Source organism: Rhinolophus sinicus, chromosome 15 (genome assembly GCF_057876585.1).
Source record: "Rhinolophus sinicus isolate RSI-liver-muscle chromosome 15, RSI-T2T, whole genome shotgun sequence".
NCBI lineage: Eukaryota > Metazoa > Chordata > Mammalia > Chiroptera > Rhinolophidae > Rhinolophus > Rhinolophus sinicus.
In genome coordinates, this window is record NC_142515.1 from 29161604 (window position 1) to 29178711 (window position 17108).

At 33.4% G+C, this 17108-nt stretch overlaps 1 protein-coding gene across 5 annotated transcripts in view; it reads right to left on the minus strand.

Moving 5' to 3' along the window:
• The window catches only part of EXOC6 (exocyst complex component 6), a 166993-nt gene that overhangs the window by 41374 nt on the left and 108511 nt on the right, over window positions 1–17108 (minus strand). For all 5 annotated transcript variants that reach the window (XM_019739513.3, XM_019739530.3, XM_074339380.2 and 2 more), the window contains exon 19: window positions 3698–3839. In XM_019739513.3, coding sequence (XP_019595072.2) covers window positions 3698–3839 — 142 coding nt within the window. The remainder of the gene's footprint in view (window positions 1–3697; window positions 3840–17108) is intronic.

Consider the following 17108-nt stretch of genomic DNA (forward strand, 5'->3'; position numbering starts at 1 on the left):
TGGGTCCTGTGCCCAAAGTACCCAATTCAGCAGGCTGGGGCCCAAGAATATGCATTTCTGACAAGTTCTCAGGTGATACTGCTGTTGCTCATCTGAGGACCGCAGTTTGGGGCCCAGTGATGTACTGTGTCTCGAGTTATAGACATCGGGTTTTGTTCAACATTTTGCTAATGACCTTGTTAAATATGCAAAAAGTATGATTACAAGTCTGCAGATGATATTAAATTGTGATATAAAAAGATCTTGATAGGCTAGCTATGGGACAAATCCTAAAATAAAATTTTATAGAGATAACCTTACAATCATAAAATAAAAAAGCAATATAAAAGGATAGGATAAGAAAAACAGAGCTTAACAATCACAAAAAAGGAGAAAGACACAGAGATTTTAGAACGTTGTAACTTCCATGATTTGAGAGTATACTCTGGCAAACAAAAAAAGTAGTAACAGTTTGGGCTTTACTAACAAACTACAGAATACGGAACAACGTATTTGATAGCCCGACTATATATTATACTGGTTCCCCCACACCTGAGTATCTCTGTATTCAACTTTGGGTATCAGACATTAAATAGAGGTAGTCAAACCAGTTTGTTAAAAGAGCTTTGGATCTAAAATCATATCGTTTGAGAACAGTAAGAAGAATTGTTGATTTCTGGCATTCAGAAAATTTGGAAGGCTGTAAGAGCAGTTTTCATATATGGCTTGTGGATAAGGATTTGTGTGTGTTTTTTCTGTATGGCTCTAAGCACAACTACTACATATAGTTAGTTGTCAGACTGCTTACTACACACAGTTGCCCAGCTAAGGAGAGGAGGGGGGGAAAGGAGGGCTGAAATCTAGTTCACATTTCACTTGATAAGCCATGTGCCTTAGCTGGGACAAAGGGTAAACTTTTTCTAATTCCTATCAAGGGAACAAATATGGGGGACTTTTTTCTTTTAGTGGGAATACCTTTTCTAATTTGCACAATGTCACAATATGCACTTGTGGTGACTAGCTTTAGGTAGAACTAGGTCCATCAAGAGAAGGTGAGAGAAAGTGATTTCAGCTCAATGTAAGAAATGGTAAGAAGGATGTAGTATACGGAAACTTATTTTCTGAAGAGGATTCATCTACCAAACTGGATGTTCAAGAACAGCTGGACAACTACTTGGCAGGGTTATTTTAGAGAGGATTTCAAGGTAGATAGAGGAACATGTGAGTGTGTGTGAGTGTGTGCGTGTGTGTATCACCAGGTGGGTGGGGAAACTCAATACTCTTTTAGCTTCTAGGATTCTACGTCTGAACTACCTGCCTATCTTCTGCATATCCCAGTTGATTTTTATGGTATCCAAATCCCTTCTCTTCACAAATTTATCATGTATTCTAGCCTTCTTTCTACCTAGCCAAATTCCTCTTCCTATCTCCCTTTCTTTTTTCCTTGCCCCAGTATGTAGAAAGCATACATACTGCATTAATATTAATAAACTTTGTATTTTTAAAGTTTTTTCTGTATTTAACAAACAAAAACACAACTTAAACAGGATGAAAACTTAAAATTCTTTTAAAATACTCATTAGAGAAAGCTAAGTTGCATTTTTAAGTGATTTATGTACCAACCACTAAAAGTAATGAGTCGGAGGGTAGATAATTCTTTTGCACCAGAAAGAGAATGAAATAAGCATGAAAGATGTAATGTTGATTTATATTTGTTCAGAGTCCAGAATGCATGATATTGTATTAAATAATGACTAAGTAATGACACTAAGTATTAAGGAGCAGAGACAACCACAGGCACTATCACAAAAGAAGCTGAGATTTGCCTGTGGCTTGTCTTTGAGTCCTGGTCTCTCCCTTTCCTTATCTACAGTGCCAGAACCTGGGTCTCCATCAGACTAGTGTTCACCCCTCTGTACCTGACCCCAAGACTTCTTTAACAGCCTTACACTTCATACTTAGAACCTTTCTTGGTCTCTTCCAAGAATTAGTCCTTTAAGAAAACAGCAGCATTTTAAAAGGAGCCTTCATTAACTCCATGCAAAGAAGTAAGTAAAGGTTACTCTGCCCTATGGTAGGACAGAGAGACAAAGATTCTGTTTTTTATGTGCCTTTCTCTTAGTATAATTAGGATAGTGCTTCATGGAGAGAGGCAAGAGACTAGAAGGAAGATCCAGATACCTAAAGTTGTCGAACCAAACAATAATTTCCATTTTTGAACCAAAAAATCTAATTAAAAAGACACAACCAAATGCCAATAAACAATTCAAATCACCTAATGACTTGAGTCCATATTAAAGATGTAATACAAAATGCCTCAAGCAATATTTCTGTATGATGTAATTTCATACATAAGCAATGTCATACAGGAATGATCTCATAGGACAACTTTTTGAGAACTTTAAGAAATCAGTTTCAAATTATTTCTAGAACGGAATAACAATTACTTTGAGCTTGGAAACTTGTAAAAAAAGGTTTTTTGTAAATACAAAATAAGTATCATTTTGTAAATAATGGTTTTATTTTTAGAAAGAAGTATAATAAAGGTTTTCTACAGAAAATTAGAAATGCTTTCTAGGAAAGGAAATGAATCCTTCTCTTCTCTAGGGAAAAACTATCTTTCTTTTGCTTTGTAGATAAGCATTTCTCTTTTTTTGAGGGAAATAGGTTTTTTAAAACTTTGTATTTATTTATTTTTGTGTGTGTAATAAACAATTGTACTTGACCAAAGAACTTTCATAATTATTCTTTTTAACATGAAGTATGTTTTTTCCTAGAAGAATGTCTTATATACAGTGGGCAAATATTTGATATTTCTTCGAAAAAAAAATCTGTCACTCCTGCTTCAGTTGCAAGCTGCTAACATTTAATTTTTTAAATGTCTTTCACACAGAATATATTACTGCAAAATTTGCCTCAGACAAACATTTTTTAATCCTTCTTGCACCCCACTGATTTTCAGTTTATTAACAGAGGTACCTGACTAAATTGTCAACCAGGGATTTTCATCATTTAATCATTGCACCATTGAATTGAAAGCACTGCTGAAAAATTGCTCCATATGCTCATGTCCTGTATTTAAAGAGTTACAATTTAAGAGTTATAAAACCCACATCCAGAAGGATATATGACAAGGCTAATAACCAAACAGCACATCCAGTTTTGAAGCTAACTGGCTAATGTCCACATTAGACTATGGAATCTGCTAACCTCATTACCCCCCAAAAATTAAGTGAAAACCAGTGGCAAAAGTAAAGGCTTGAGAAATTCTTTGGTGAAAAGAACAAAAAATTCAGAATATAAAAGCTTCATTTGGAATGCAGAGTCCTAAGAGCATCCTTCTAATAAATATCTAATGAGTTACTTACAGGGAAAGTTAAGAATGACAAACTTAGAATGATTTCATTCATTTATGACAAACACTGGAGAGTCCTGGCAAGAAGGCAAGAATGACAAGAAGGAATAAGGGGAAAATGAATCATCTTTTTAATGATCCCAGTCTGGACTGCCACTTCAGTGCCTCTCTCTAGAGGCCCTAAATGTAAAGCTGAGATATTTTTCTCTTCCTGGAAGGAAGTTGCTTCTAAGGCTCCTGAAAGTTTACCTCAATCAGGCCTCTTCCCTCCTTTCTGAACTATCCTACTATATACTTCTTTTTCCATGTAATTTAAATACAGATTCCTAGAAACGCATGAGGTTTAACCAAGAAGGTACTTACATTCACATTGTATGACATCTAAGTTAAATTGCTGAACAGCTCCCATGCTTATTTGTTTTAACTCACTGTCCAGTAGCATCTGCATTAGGGATGTTGACAGATGCTGGCAGGCTGACATGCAAGCAGTCTGGGCAACTTTCCCCTGTTTAAAACAAATTTCCAAACCGAAAATTAAACAAAGAAACAAACATAGAAATACCTCAAAACGTATCAGAAAAATTATATATCTGGCTATCTTTTGTTGCCTTTTTTGGTTACAATGGTGATTAATGGCCTTTCTGTTTCTGTATTCTGAGTGGCTATGCCTTTTAGCGTAGGAACTAAAATTAATACTCTTGTTCACTTGTCCCTCTCAGGCTGTATCATTAAAACTCTAATTGCACACAGGAACATAAAAATACAAGTAAATAATTAATTATTCCAGATCTCTCAAAATGTCTCAAGTATTTTAAAAAAATGCACATTAAAATATGACATTTATGACATAGAATAACTGTCATATTGACAGAACATTTTATTCATATAATATTCTTTAAGCTCTTCTTTATATAATTAACTAAACCAGAATAAAGGAAGTTAATAAACAGTGTAATTTAAGTTATGATCATTTAAACTGTACCTAAAATTCAAAATAAACTTTGAGTCATTAAATTCTTACATCTAATCAGAACATTAGTTTGTAGCATAACTTCAATTAGTGAGAAGAAAACAGGCTTGCCTACCAATATGACTTCAAAATTATCTACAGATCTACATTTAGTTTTCAAAAGTAAGTTTTAAAATCATCCAATAATTTAGAAATATGTAGTTAAGTAAAACTATAGGTACTTGCGGTTTTCTTTCACCATACATATATCATTAGAAAACATTTTCTACTATAATAAGCTCCTAAAACGCTACATGAACTTTCACTGATAGCCTTATTAAGGCTACATTTTATCAAAAATGATAAAAATGGTCATTATAAATGTTTAGCCTGTAGATTACATAGCTGAATCACAATTCAATATCACTTTTAGTATAAACTGTGTCTTTAAACAGGCTTTGTATTTCAACTAGAAGTTTAAAATAAAATAATATAAAGACTCTTTTAAGGTTTTCCACTGTAATACTGCTCTTAGGATGACTATCTTTAACCCATAATTATGATGTGATTTGGTGATGGACTCCCATGATAGGATTCAAAGACTATGAATATGGTTAGAAATAGTGGCTTTTGGAAGATATGCCATGTTTTGCTTCATTTGCATTAACAAATATTTATTTACCCAGTGATATTTGATAATTATATTTTTTCCTACTTATCATAAAGGGCAAGAAAGCTACAAAACAATGAAAAATATCTCACAAACAAATTCTACAATATATTGGTGCAAAAATATTTACATAGTGTTGATGTGTTAGAAGAGTAAGAAAGAACATAAATATATTTTCACGATATTTGCTAGAATTACATTTGTTTATTAAACTACACATTTAAAGTCAGACTAGAAACACGCAACTTTTATGAATGAGTCTTTAGCATTTAGACATTATGCACAGTGAAAAACTGTGTTATCTGAAATGGAATGTCAATTTCTCAATCAAAAACTTTAGAGATAAAAGCCGATGCAAACAATATATTTGACAGATACTGATGAACTGCCAAAAAGGAATGCAACAAGCAATGCAAAACCCAGCATGCTTCAAGATCCCCCAAACCCAAGAGGAATTAGTCTGGAAGACAAGCAGCTCCATTCCCCAAGCAGAATAATATGAATATGAATGGGAGGGGGGGAAGCAGAAAAAGGAGAAATCAATGGCATGTAACTTAATTACAATATAATAGGCTTGAGAATACTTAATAGAAAAGTCATTTTGACCTAATGGAACAACTAGTTCATTTTAGTTTAATGTACTTCTCTATCAAATCAGCTCCATGTCATACTTATGTTGCCACTATAATGCACTAACTGCAAAAGCAGATTAATAAATTGCCAAAACAAAATTACTATTATATTCATTTCATAAGCAAACACACTGTACATATCAGTGGTATTATTATAAGGTGATCTGTAAAATGTAACATAGGTTCACATGCTACAAATAACTATATAGCAATAGTATTGGAGCCAAAAATGATGGTAAAAGTATAGAAAGACAGTCTATTCCATAAACCTGATGGAAACAGGTAATGAAAACACACACAGGAGTACACACACACGAATTTAGCTTTTTGTGTAAATCACAGATTAGGTTGGTGCAAAAGTAATTGCGGTTCAAAAGGTTTAAAAAAAATTGCAAAAAACGCAATTACTTTTGCACCAACCTAATAAAATTCGAATATTAAATTACTTTTTATTATGCATATTAAATACAGACTTACTGTTCTCAAGGATAGAAGTTTAAAATATTTATAGAATATTTTGTAAATCTGCAAATGAAATAAATTCTTCTTATAGCTCAAAATTGAAGTTAACATTAAAGGTTCAGATTCTTAAATTTTTAAAAAGTTATCTTCTATAAGATAATTATTTTTTTTAAATGTCTACTTCCTAACTATAAAATGTACACAAATTTTCTTGAATTTAATCTACTACTTACTTTTAGATAGAAAAATTTTAACATTCCAAAAATTTGCACACCCCAAAAACATCTTTGGGAATTCATTTCTGATGCCTATAGCTCTTGGTACACTTTGGTATAACCAAAATACCCCTTTCTGAACAATATTATTGCTATTATTGTTGACGCTCTTAATAATATATAATTTTCTAAAACAAAACTAATCTCAGTACTTTTACAATTATCTTAAAAACTAGACTTTTTCATTAGAGATGTTTTGGTTTTTAACATTATAACAAATGAAGCCAAAATAATTAAGTGAAGTGAGAAAACAGCACATTTAATAAATCTCAAGCACCTAAAAATTTCTGCTGCCTTCATCTGAAAAATTAATTGCAACTATTATTAAACATTTTCTTTCCCCTTAACAACACAAAGTTCAATAAATAAGTAAAAACACCTGCCAAACTTTTAAAGGTAACTACTTTTTTACCCTGCTCTAACATTTTGCTGAAAAACAACTTGCAAAGAGAGAACACTCTTAGACAAACTTCTTATATTTCAAAGGAACTTGTAAAAGAGAATCTGCTGACATATTAGATCCTTTTTGCATTACCCAAAAGCTTTTCTTCTAAGAACAATTGTGGTAAAGAGACATTTGGCTCCTAGGAAATTCCCAAAGGGTCAACCATATGCATCCTTCCATGGCACCTTCACAGTGCTGCTTTCTAGATCCATGTCTCAAAAGCAGCTTTCATCATTTACTTGTGTGTCAGTCAATATGATTTATGGACTGCATTCAACAAAGTCAAAGCATATAGAATGAGAAATATGACTACAATCTGCTAATTTGTTTTGTATTGAGCCACTTAAGAGTCAAAGACCTGATGTCAGACTGAGACCAGCAACACAATTAACCAGTCGGTGACAGATTCATCCATCCTCCCTGCCAGGCTGTGCCAATCAAAGACAGCATGAGGCGACATTTGGTGAAATCAGTAAGAAAACTCATTCTCTAAGTAACCTATGTGAGACCTTGAGTGACACTTTTTGAATTTAGTTTGTGGAACACAGACACTCTTTACCCAATAGTCCCTCACTGCAAGCTGTGAAATAAGGCTTTTAATGCCAATCATAGGAACAATAAACCACAAACCACCAACCCTCAGTTTAAAAGGAATAAAAAAAAACACAAATAATTTACTATTGTAGATTAGGCTAAAGATACTCTGTTTCCTTTGAAACATCATAATATGACATGGTAACAAACTTACAACACATTTTATTAGATTATGGCTCAAAACTGTTTTTGTTTCAAAGTAATGTTTTGATAGAAAGCTTAAAAACTAATTTGACACATTTAAATTTTCATTTGAAGTTTTCATTCCTGTCTCTTATTTCAAAGATCTAATAAAAAAAGGAAGGTTTGATTTCAGCAGTAATTATTTGAAAGCATTTTTTTCAATGCTGCTTTCATTCTCTAAAGTACATTTAACATAAAAATGTGCTCTTGAAATCACAACCATTCTTTCTGCATCGGTCTACTTTTCTTAATGATCCCAAGAGAGCCCATTCTCCTTTATTTATGTCCCCACAAAAGGTCAACTTTGCACAATAAACTACTTTTTTATTTAAGTAAAAAGGAATATACAGACTCAGAAATATTGTGTTGTATTTATTATTCTCTAAATTGATAGCAGATTTTGTTTTAAAAACTTATGTAATTCTTGCCAGAAAAAGTGGAAAAACTGAAATAAAATTGTGGTCAATTTGAAAATTAAATCTAACATATCTAAAACATTAGTATAAAACACGAAAATTTCCCCAGGATGATTTCAAAAATGCACAAAGATTCCTCTATCTAGTAAGACAAGTGAATTTATTAATTCTGATTCTATATGACTGGTTAAAGTTATTTAAGTTATTAATTTTTTTAAGCTAACTTAAAGCAGTAAAATATTGCTATAGTATTCAAACTCATTGCCTCTCAGTTTACTACATACATTTCAGTAAGGGGACTGTGAAATAGTCTCTTCTGAGGGAAGGCAAAAGAGGAAGTAAAGTATTTTAATGAATCAGTCAGTCTCCCAAAGAGCCACAATTTATGTCCTTTGAAAACACACAGACCCAAAGAGTGAGGGCTTTCATCAAACGTGGAGTAAACATTAAAATTAGAAATAAATTCTCAATTGAAATATGAAAAAAGATGCCTCGTTAAAAAGCAGACATTTTAATTTAAGAAATCTACGCTTCCATTTTATATAAGAACTACTAATGTAAAGTTTTACTTTATGAAACTACATCTTACTTAATGTAAAGAATGTTATTAAATCAGGAAAAAACATACCTAAAACATAGGTATAAAACATGAAAATTTCCCCAAGATGATTTAAAAAATGCACAAAGATTCGTCTAGCTAGTAAGGTAAGTTTTAATCTATTTTCTGGCTGAACACTCTGTCTAACACTGAAATGTATAATACTGAAATGTCTCAGATTCCCAATAATAGAGAATAGATGAGTTATAAGGTTTAAATATCAAGATGAATTCCTTTAGTGAGTTTTAATAACAACTTTAACACCATCTTGAAGACAGATTTTTGAGATTATGCCAAAAACATTCATAAGCCTATCAAAATATACTCAATCTAATATCCCTGACATTCTCCAAAATACTTCTTTTGCATTTCTACCTTCCTCTCATACTCTTTGTGTCCCCATCTAAGTAACTTTAGCCCCCCCAAAATTGGTTACCACATTAGTTAACCACAATCCGCAAACTCAATTATAAATTCCCAATCTCCCTTCTTAGGCTCTTCTCCTAACAAGTCCTAATCATAAGGAGATGACACAGCACCATAAATGCTTACTCTTGGGACTAACAGATGGGGACAGGGACACACACACACACACACACACACACACACACACACACGCATGCAGGCATGAATAACACAGAACACAGTTATCTTAAAGTTGGAAAAAAAAATTCTCCAAGCTGGGAAAACTTCAGGACACCTGTAATATATGACACATATCTATTAATATTTCACTCAAAACTTCCTTATCCCAGCCAAAGGGCTTATCAAACTTTGGTGCCCTTTTTCTTTTTTTAAAGCAATTTTTTGAACACGGCTTTAGATGACATGTAATAACCAGATTTTTAGCTTTCTGTATCATTGTTGCTGTCATGGCAATCCATGATATTGTCAAACTAATTTAACAGGCAGAAAGAGGATGAAAGGACAAGCAAAGCAGTAAAAGTCTACAAGACGTCAAGGTTTTGAAGAAATGCCTCTGCTTCCAAGCTACTAACACATTAGAAATCTAGGTAAAATGGTGAAAGCTACATGCACTTTTGCCCAGAGTAGCAGGAAGAGAAAGCTAGTCTGTGCCACTTGGGAGTTGACAGGGATTATTTCTACTGGATAATAGCAAATTGGGCTGTCAGGCATATGTTTAAATAGGGAAATATTAACTTTTGTAACTTCTCTCACTTGGCAAATGTAAGAAAAGCAAGGGAAGTTAAAGACGAGCTGTAATTTTTCTTGTGATGAATGTGTAATACAGCCAAGCCACAGAATTAAGACTGAAAAACTGAAGCATCCCAGGAACTGTTATTAAAGCAACAGCTCCTTGATAGCAGCAGCATCCTCATTTCTTTACAGAAGCAGCCAGCTCAGAGTATCAGACTATATAATCATTAAAATGTACTATTTCACAACACTGTATGACTCAAAATTTGCAAAGTTGCCAAAATCACTAATAGGTTAGACAATATAGGTGGTTTTCACATGATCATTAGTAAAATGGACAACTGTCACCCAAGTTAACTGACTCTATCTTAATATAAGTGGCTGATATATTACAAACATCTCTCTCTCTCTCTGTGTGTGTGTGTGTGTGTGTGTGTGTGTGTGTGTGTGTTTATGTGTATGTGTAAACATAGCACAGAGTAGGACTTTGTCATTCAAGGATTTATATTTAGGTTTCAACCTTTTAAGGAATGATTCTGAGAGTCCAGTACAAGTAGGGCTTCATTTGCCGAGAGGCACACATGTGATTAACATGCTCTGTGAAATGGGTATGAGGGGTAAATCACTCAGAGACTGAATGCAAAGTCCCAAACTCCCCAACTCAATGTGGTTTGGCTGTCTTCTGTTAGTTGACACAGATAAAGTAACCCTTGTTAATGTCTACATTTTTCAATGGTATTTTATAACATTTTCTGAAAGAAATCACACGACATGGCGTATTCTCAAATTTGGGAATTCTCAAAGTTTTTGAATATATTCCTCCTGAATGTCAAGGGCTTTCTAAACAGGTAATTTCACTGGGCTAAATCCTAGATTATGGGAATCGGATTGGGTAGATACTATTAGCGTCACTTCCAGTTGAGGGAGTACCTGAGATGGGATTTTAAAAGAATAAGGGAAATGTATCAAGTGAAGAAAGGAAGATGTACATTAAAACAAAACAAAACTCATACAAAGTGGGAGGCAGAAATCAAGGTTTACCACTTCTTTTTCTAAGGACAACCCTGCAAACGACATTGAACAAGTCTTTCCAGACATCTACAGTAGGCTTTTGCCAGCTGCTCCCTTCTTGCTTCCAAAGAATTGACAGAATCTTTTAATCTCAGTGCTATTATCTACCATACTGATTTCCATAAAAGGCAGAAAGATTTAAAACAACACGACAGCTTCCCTATAATACCTTAAGTCTCCTAAATGAAAAAAAAAAAAGTGATTAAAATGTTGTTGCTCATCTTCTGAATTCCTCCCATATATGTAATAGTCATCAGAACATGCTCCTTGGCTGGGACTTTACAAAGTCTAATCCCTACTTTTTGTATTATCGGACCTTGTATGAGTTTTTTTTATAAGGATATATCAGCACCTTGCCTGTTGTATTTTCTGTTATCTCTGACTGACCTGCAAACAGCCTGTAAATCTGAATGCACCAAGGCTGTTCCGTCTCTCTCACCAGCTCTACCGTTTTCCAATCCTGTTTGCTCCATATCCAAAAAAAAAAAAAAAAAAAAAAAGGTTCTTTGGCATCACCAGATTGTGGCTTGCATAGAAAGCTTCTGCCTCCAACATCTTTTCCTACCGACTCCTTTCTTTCTCCTCAGGGGACCTGACCTCCTTATTGCTGTCTTTATCTGCTCATAATAAAACATAATCCCAACTCAAACAATCTCTTATCCACATATTTTAGTCCCTTTTCTTCTTCCCCCATTTCAACTTTGACCCATTTAATTTGGGAGGGGTGGGGAACCATCTTCTATTTTTTCTTTCTATTGTGGAACATGGGTTACCATATGCATTCCTAGAACTTTACCATTCCTATCTGCAGAAACTCACGTAACTTTCTAAACATGATTTTTTTGTTGCCAGATGGTGCATTTTTATTTGTTTTTAGTACTGAATCTTCCTGTCCAACATGGTACTTTGTTCATAAAGACTGCACCAATGAACTGGTCTATTTCATCCATAGCTGTTAAAAAGTAAAGTTATAGGATATTTGTAAGTGTGCATATGTATATATGTACACTAATACTGTATAGACAGATAGATATAAATATATAGACAGAGTCTGTAGGCTCAGAAGAGTCCATTTTAATTGTTTCCATTTATATCTCCCTGTTCTGTTACTTACAGATCAGGTCTCATAGTTGTCTCCTAATCCACTGCTTCCTACTAAAACTCTCATGCTGTTTCCCTCTAAAAGCCATCTATTACTACTACTTCTTCCAATGATGCTCTGATTAAGAGCAATTCAAAATACTGTTTTCTACAACTGTTGACAGCAGGGAAATATTTAAGTATGCTACACTGTACACACATAAGACTTACAAGTTATAAAATTAAATTTCTCACCAAGATTTGTCACAGCATTTAGCTAATAGAGACATCAACTTAATAAATACCTAAAAGGATTAAAGTTGTAAGGCTCAAGTATGTTCACATTTCGACTAAAAAGCAAGTTGTTTTTTTTGCAATTAACTTCTAGCAGTGAAAATCACTTAACTGTTTTATTACATTAAAAAAAAAGCTTAAGAAAAAATGTAAGTTCTATTTCTAGTAACAGGCTTTGACCATTTTCATCCTTTTCCATTTACATTCTCTCTCTTTAACTCTCTCCAGTTGCACTAATATACTCTCAATGGTTTGTTCCTACTGATTTTTGTGTAGTTGGAATTAATTTATTACAAAAGTATGGAAACCAAAACACCTCATTTATCATCATAGAAAGAGCTATCTCATGTAAGTAACTTTTTCAAAACACTGGACATTTAAGTGCCAAACCTTTAAAACTGATCCCCAAATCTATCCCTGTCTTCTTAAATAAAGGAAAAGAAACAATTAGAACTTTATTGGGATAAAAGGATAGTATCAGTTCTGAATATCACTTCTGTATTTTGAATATGTATACGGTTTATCTGCAGGAAAACTGTCAGCAAGCTTAATAATTACTTAACAATTACTATATAAAATGAGTAAAAAGGTCAAATAAAAGCCTGTGGGTCTATCTCTTCAATAGAAAAAATCATTTGTCATTAGTGCTGGAAATTTGCAACAGTTATTTTGGTGCTATCAGGTCTTTTGTTTTAATCACTATTCAATTTAGAGTTATATCTAGAGAACTGTGGTTTGAATTATTCTTTCATGGAGGTGTTCAAGGAAGGAATAAACATACAAATATTTGTAATCAGTATTCATATCACCTTTATTAAGTAACATTCATATAGACATTTTTCCAAATTTCTACCTGCGAGTAACAGCCTGAAAACTTTCTCCTCAAAACTAGAAAGTACTCTGTATCTGACAAATTTCTTGATTCAAAAATTCTGATTAGTACAGTATACTTTTTATACTCTTCAAACATACAAGAAAATGAATTTTATACAGTCTGTTTCTTCACTATTTCTCTCACATTAAGTTAAAAAATACTTACTCTGGGTAAGACAAGCACTTACTCTGTGTAAGACATTGTTTCGGTGCTACAGAAGATACAAAGATGAGTAGATACACTTCCTGACATAAAAAGATTAAATTCTAATAGTGGAAAGAAGGCAAGTCTACAAACAGATCTAGTAAAAGACAACATATAAATAGTACCCTAAATGTAAAGTATCACGTATGGTTAAATGGAATTAGCAAAAGCTTCATGAAAGAGGTAGCATTAAAGATGGCTTTTGGAAGAGATACAGGATTTTTACAGTTATAAATGAAGCCAAGGTAGAAAATTGAAGATAGATCCAGGACACAATGAATTTTCCACTTGGGATGCCCATCTTGAGTAAGAGTCAGAAATGTATCTGAAAAGAGGCTGAAATCATTTTTTTGTTAGTCTGTGGAATTTTTACTTAATTCAGTAAATAAGCAAGAGACCCTGAAGTTTCTAAACAGGGAAATATGATTAGAATGTGCTTTAAAAAGAATAATCTGTCACTGGCATGTAGGATGAAATGAAGTAAGGGAAGACTATTGGGAGAAATTAATTAGAAGACAAATACAATAATCAAAATTTGAACTTCAATAATAGGAATAGGAACAGAAAGGACAGGCTATATGAGACCTGACAATTAAGTTTGCAAACTTGTTGTAAAAATGTTGCTAAACTTTTTTTTATATCAGAGGCATTATTCATTATGAATTTGTACCAACTGGACAAATAGTTAACCAAGTTTACTATTTGGAAGTGCTGAAAAGTCTGCGTGAAAAAGACGAAAACGACCTGAACTTTTCACCAACAATTCATGGCTCTTGCATCACAACAAGGTACCAGCTCACATGGCACTCACTGTCTGTGAGGGAGATTTTAGCCAGTAAGCAAATAACTGTATTGGAACACCCTCCCTACTCACCTGATCTGGCCCCCCAATTACTTCTTTCTTTACCTGAAGACAAAGGAAATATTGAAAGGCAGGCATTTTGATGACATTCAGGACATCAAGGGTAATACAACAACTCTGATGGCCATTCCAGAAAAAGAGTTCCAAAACTGCTTTGAAGGGTGGACTAGGCGCTGGCGTCGGTGCATAGCTTCCCAAGGGGAGTGCTTCGAAGGTGACTGTAGTGATATTCAGCAATGAGGTATGTAGCACTTTTTCTAGGATGAGTTTGTGACTTAACTGTCCGACCTCGTAGGTTAAGGACATTTAAACTTCAAATGTAGATCAGCATTTATAAGATAAGAAGAATTTTCAATATCTATACATTCAGAAAAAAATTATGAGTTCTTATTCTGGTGTTCAAGAGCTCACAGTTGGAGGTAGAAAGGATGAACAAATACAGTAAAAAGCAAAATATGATGAAGCCATTTAAAAAAATAAAAGCTAAGGCAACTCATTAGAGCAATACTGGTATGGAGTGGAAAAAAAAAACATTTGCAGTGGGTCATGAATCACACTGGGTTATGGTCTGGGTTAGATTGCTACAAGTGGAGTTTGGGATAGGGTTATAGAGAAAAAGCATTCAGGAAAAGCTTAAGTAGTCTTACAAACAACTAATATTTTTTGAGTGTTTATTATATGCCAGGTACTTCTCTAAACATTTTATGTATACACTCTCATTTAATAATCACAAAAATCTATAGGGTATATACTCTTATTGACCTCATTTTACAGATGTGGAAAACATCTGTAAAGTGTGCCTTGTCATGCATGAGGTGACTACAGAGAGGTTTCCCACTGTACTGCACTCACCACAGACATACCATACTAACTTTCACCATCAAGTCCCAGAGTACCTTGACTGCTTCACCGAAAACAACCACTATTACCTGCTAACTCAGGTATCCACAAACTACAAATATATAGAGAACACAACACTGCGAAAATATAGAGAACAATGCTAAAATAATTAGAATTCACTATTAAATACCTAAGCAGAGAAAAATAAACATGCAGGAAGTACACAATTTTCTAATTCACACGCTAGCTTTAGCTTGTATCTACTTACCGACATGGCTGTGCGATCACTGTTTATTAGTCTGAGAAGGAAGACAGCCAGGCAGTCAAGTAAAAAGGAAAAATGTATTCCACTAACAGCAGAAGCAGTATTTCAAGGAGCAAAATAAAAAATAAGCCAGTTGGCTCTGCATGTTTTGCTATAATTTAAAGGTAGTTATTTATCAAATAATGTGACGATCATTTTATTTTGAAGATTTGTGCGTTTTTACATCCATACTAATCAGGTAAGTCCTCCTCCACACATTTGTCTACCTAATGAAGTTGTCTAGTCAGCATCAGAATACTGAGAATGTTAGCAGTTATTAAATGTCTGCTAAACTGGCAAATTTAGAAAATACCAGCTCTTTAACAAGGTTTTTTGCTTTAGAGCAGTTGTCCTCAAATTTTAAGCAAAAAATGCAGATTTCTAAGTTCTGCAAATTTTAATTAAGTCTAGAGCCAAGCACTGGAATCTGACTTTTTAACAAGTTTCTCTTCCCACATGTGATTTTAATACAAAAAGAAATAAAATGTCTATTTTTTTCATAAATAGAAAGTTGTACTGAATATGACTCTGAAGATGCTTAGAAAGGATAAGCCACTATGCTTCCACATAATCTGCTAATATAGCGTAAAATAAATTACTCAAGGAAAGATGGCACACTAAATTCTTTTAGAATTAATCATTTAAATGCATTTTCTCCCCTAAGAAGTGAATAAACAGATTAAAGTAAAAACCAAATCATTGCTCTCAATTTAAATACATGAATTTAACCTTTTCATATTAGGTCCATTAAACTCAAAATCTATTTATTAATGGAAGTTGAATGTCATGTATAACCTACACAGAAGGTGCCCCTCCATACAGGAAGTTGTCCTCTTCACCAAAAACACAATGAGTAAAGGAGAAAGCACAAGCAGAACTGAAGGAAGGAGATACTCAACTAGCCAGGACGATCAACCTAATTCACCCTAGCAAGCAGCCCCCTGGCAGCTGTGTTAGCCAGATAAATTCATTCTTCTGGAAGACTGGACTAACTAAACTCTAGAAACTCTATCTCTACGTTCTTTCTAAATTTAACTTCTAATAAATTTTGTTTGGATTAGTATAATTATCCCACCACTACAGTTATTTTATTGAACTATTTTTCCATAATCTTTCAAAGTGTATGTATTTTGTGAGATATTTAAAACTACAAAGTCAAGGTAAAATTTAGCAAAAATTTAGTAACCTAATCAATAAAAGCCAGTCAACAACAATTTAACAAACACCATGTAAGTCATAAGACTTATGATGCTTTCATCATAGTCCACATCACATCATTTCTATGAGTTAATCAAATTAGATCAATATAATTCATTACCATTACATATTTAAAAAATTAATATCCACATAAAAACCAATTTGTAAGCACATATATACAATATATGGTTATATTTTCATTTGATAAGCACTAAAATGTACTCAAAGCTGACTACGCCACAATTTTGAAAATACAACTTTGTATTTTTAATACAATTCTTTCTGGTGCCACATAAAAGAAAGGATGATTAAAGCACATGATTGTACTGTTGATTATTAAAATTCTTTGCAGTTTTCAGTCAAGTAAAACCCATTTAAACCCATATAATTAATTTGGATAAAAAGTGTGAATGAAAAAATAAAAAAAATAAAACAAAAAGGCAGGGCTAAAAGAGAAAATAGGGTTCCAGGAAAATGAATCTAATTTTAGCTTGGGACTTTACATGTGTCTGAAATAATGATGCTTAAAACATAATATTATATAGAGAGGCCTTAGAGACAATCTAATGCAATCACTTTACTTCAAAGAGAAGAAAACAGGTTATTCAGAATCAATATGATAAACTAAGTTGATATGTTTGCTTCCCAACCATCCTGAGATACAAG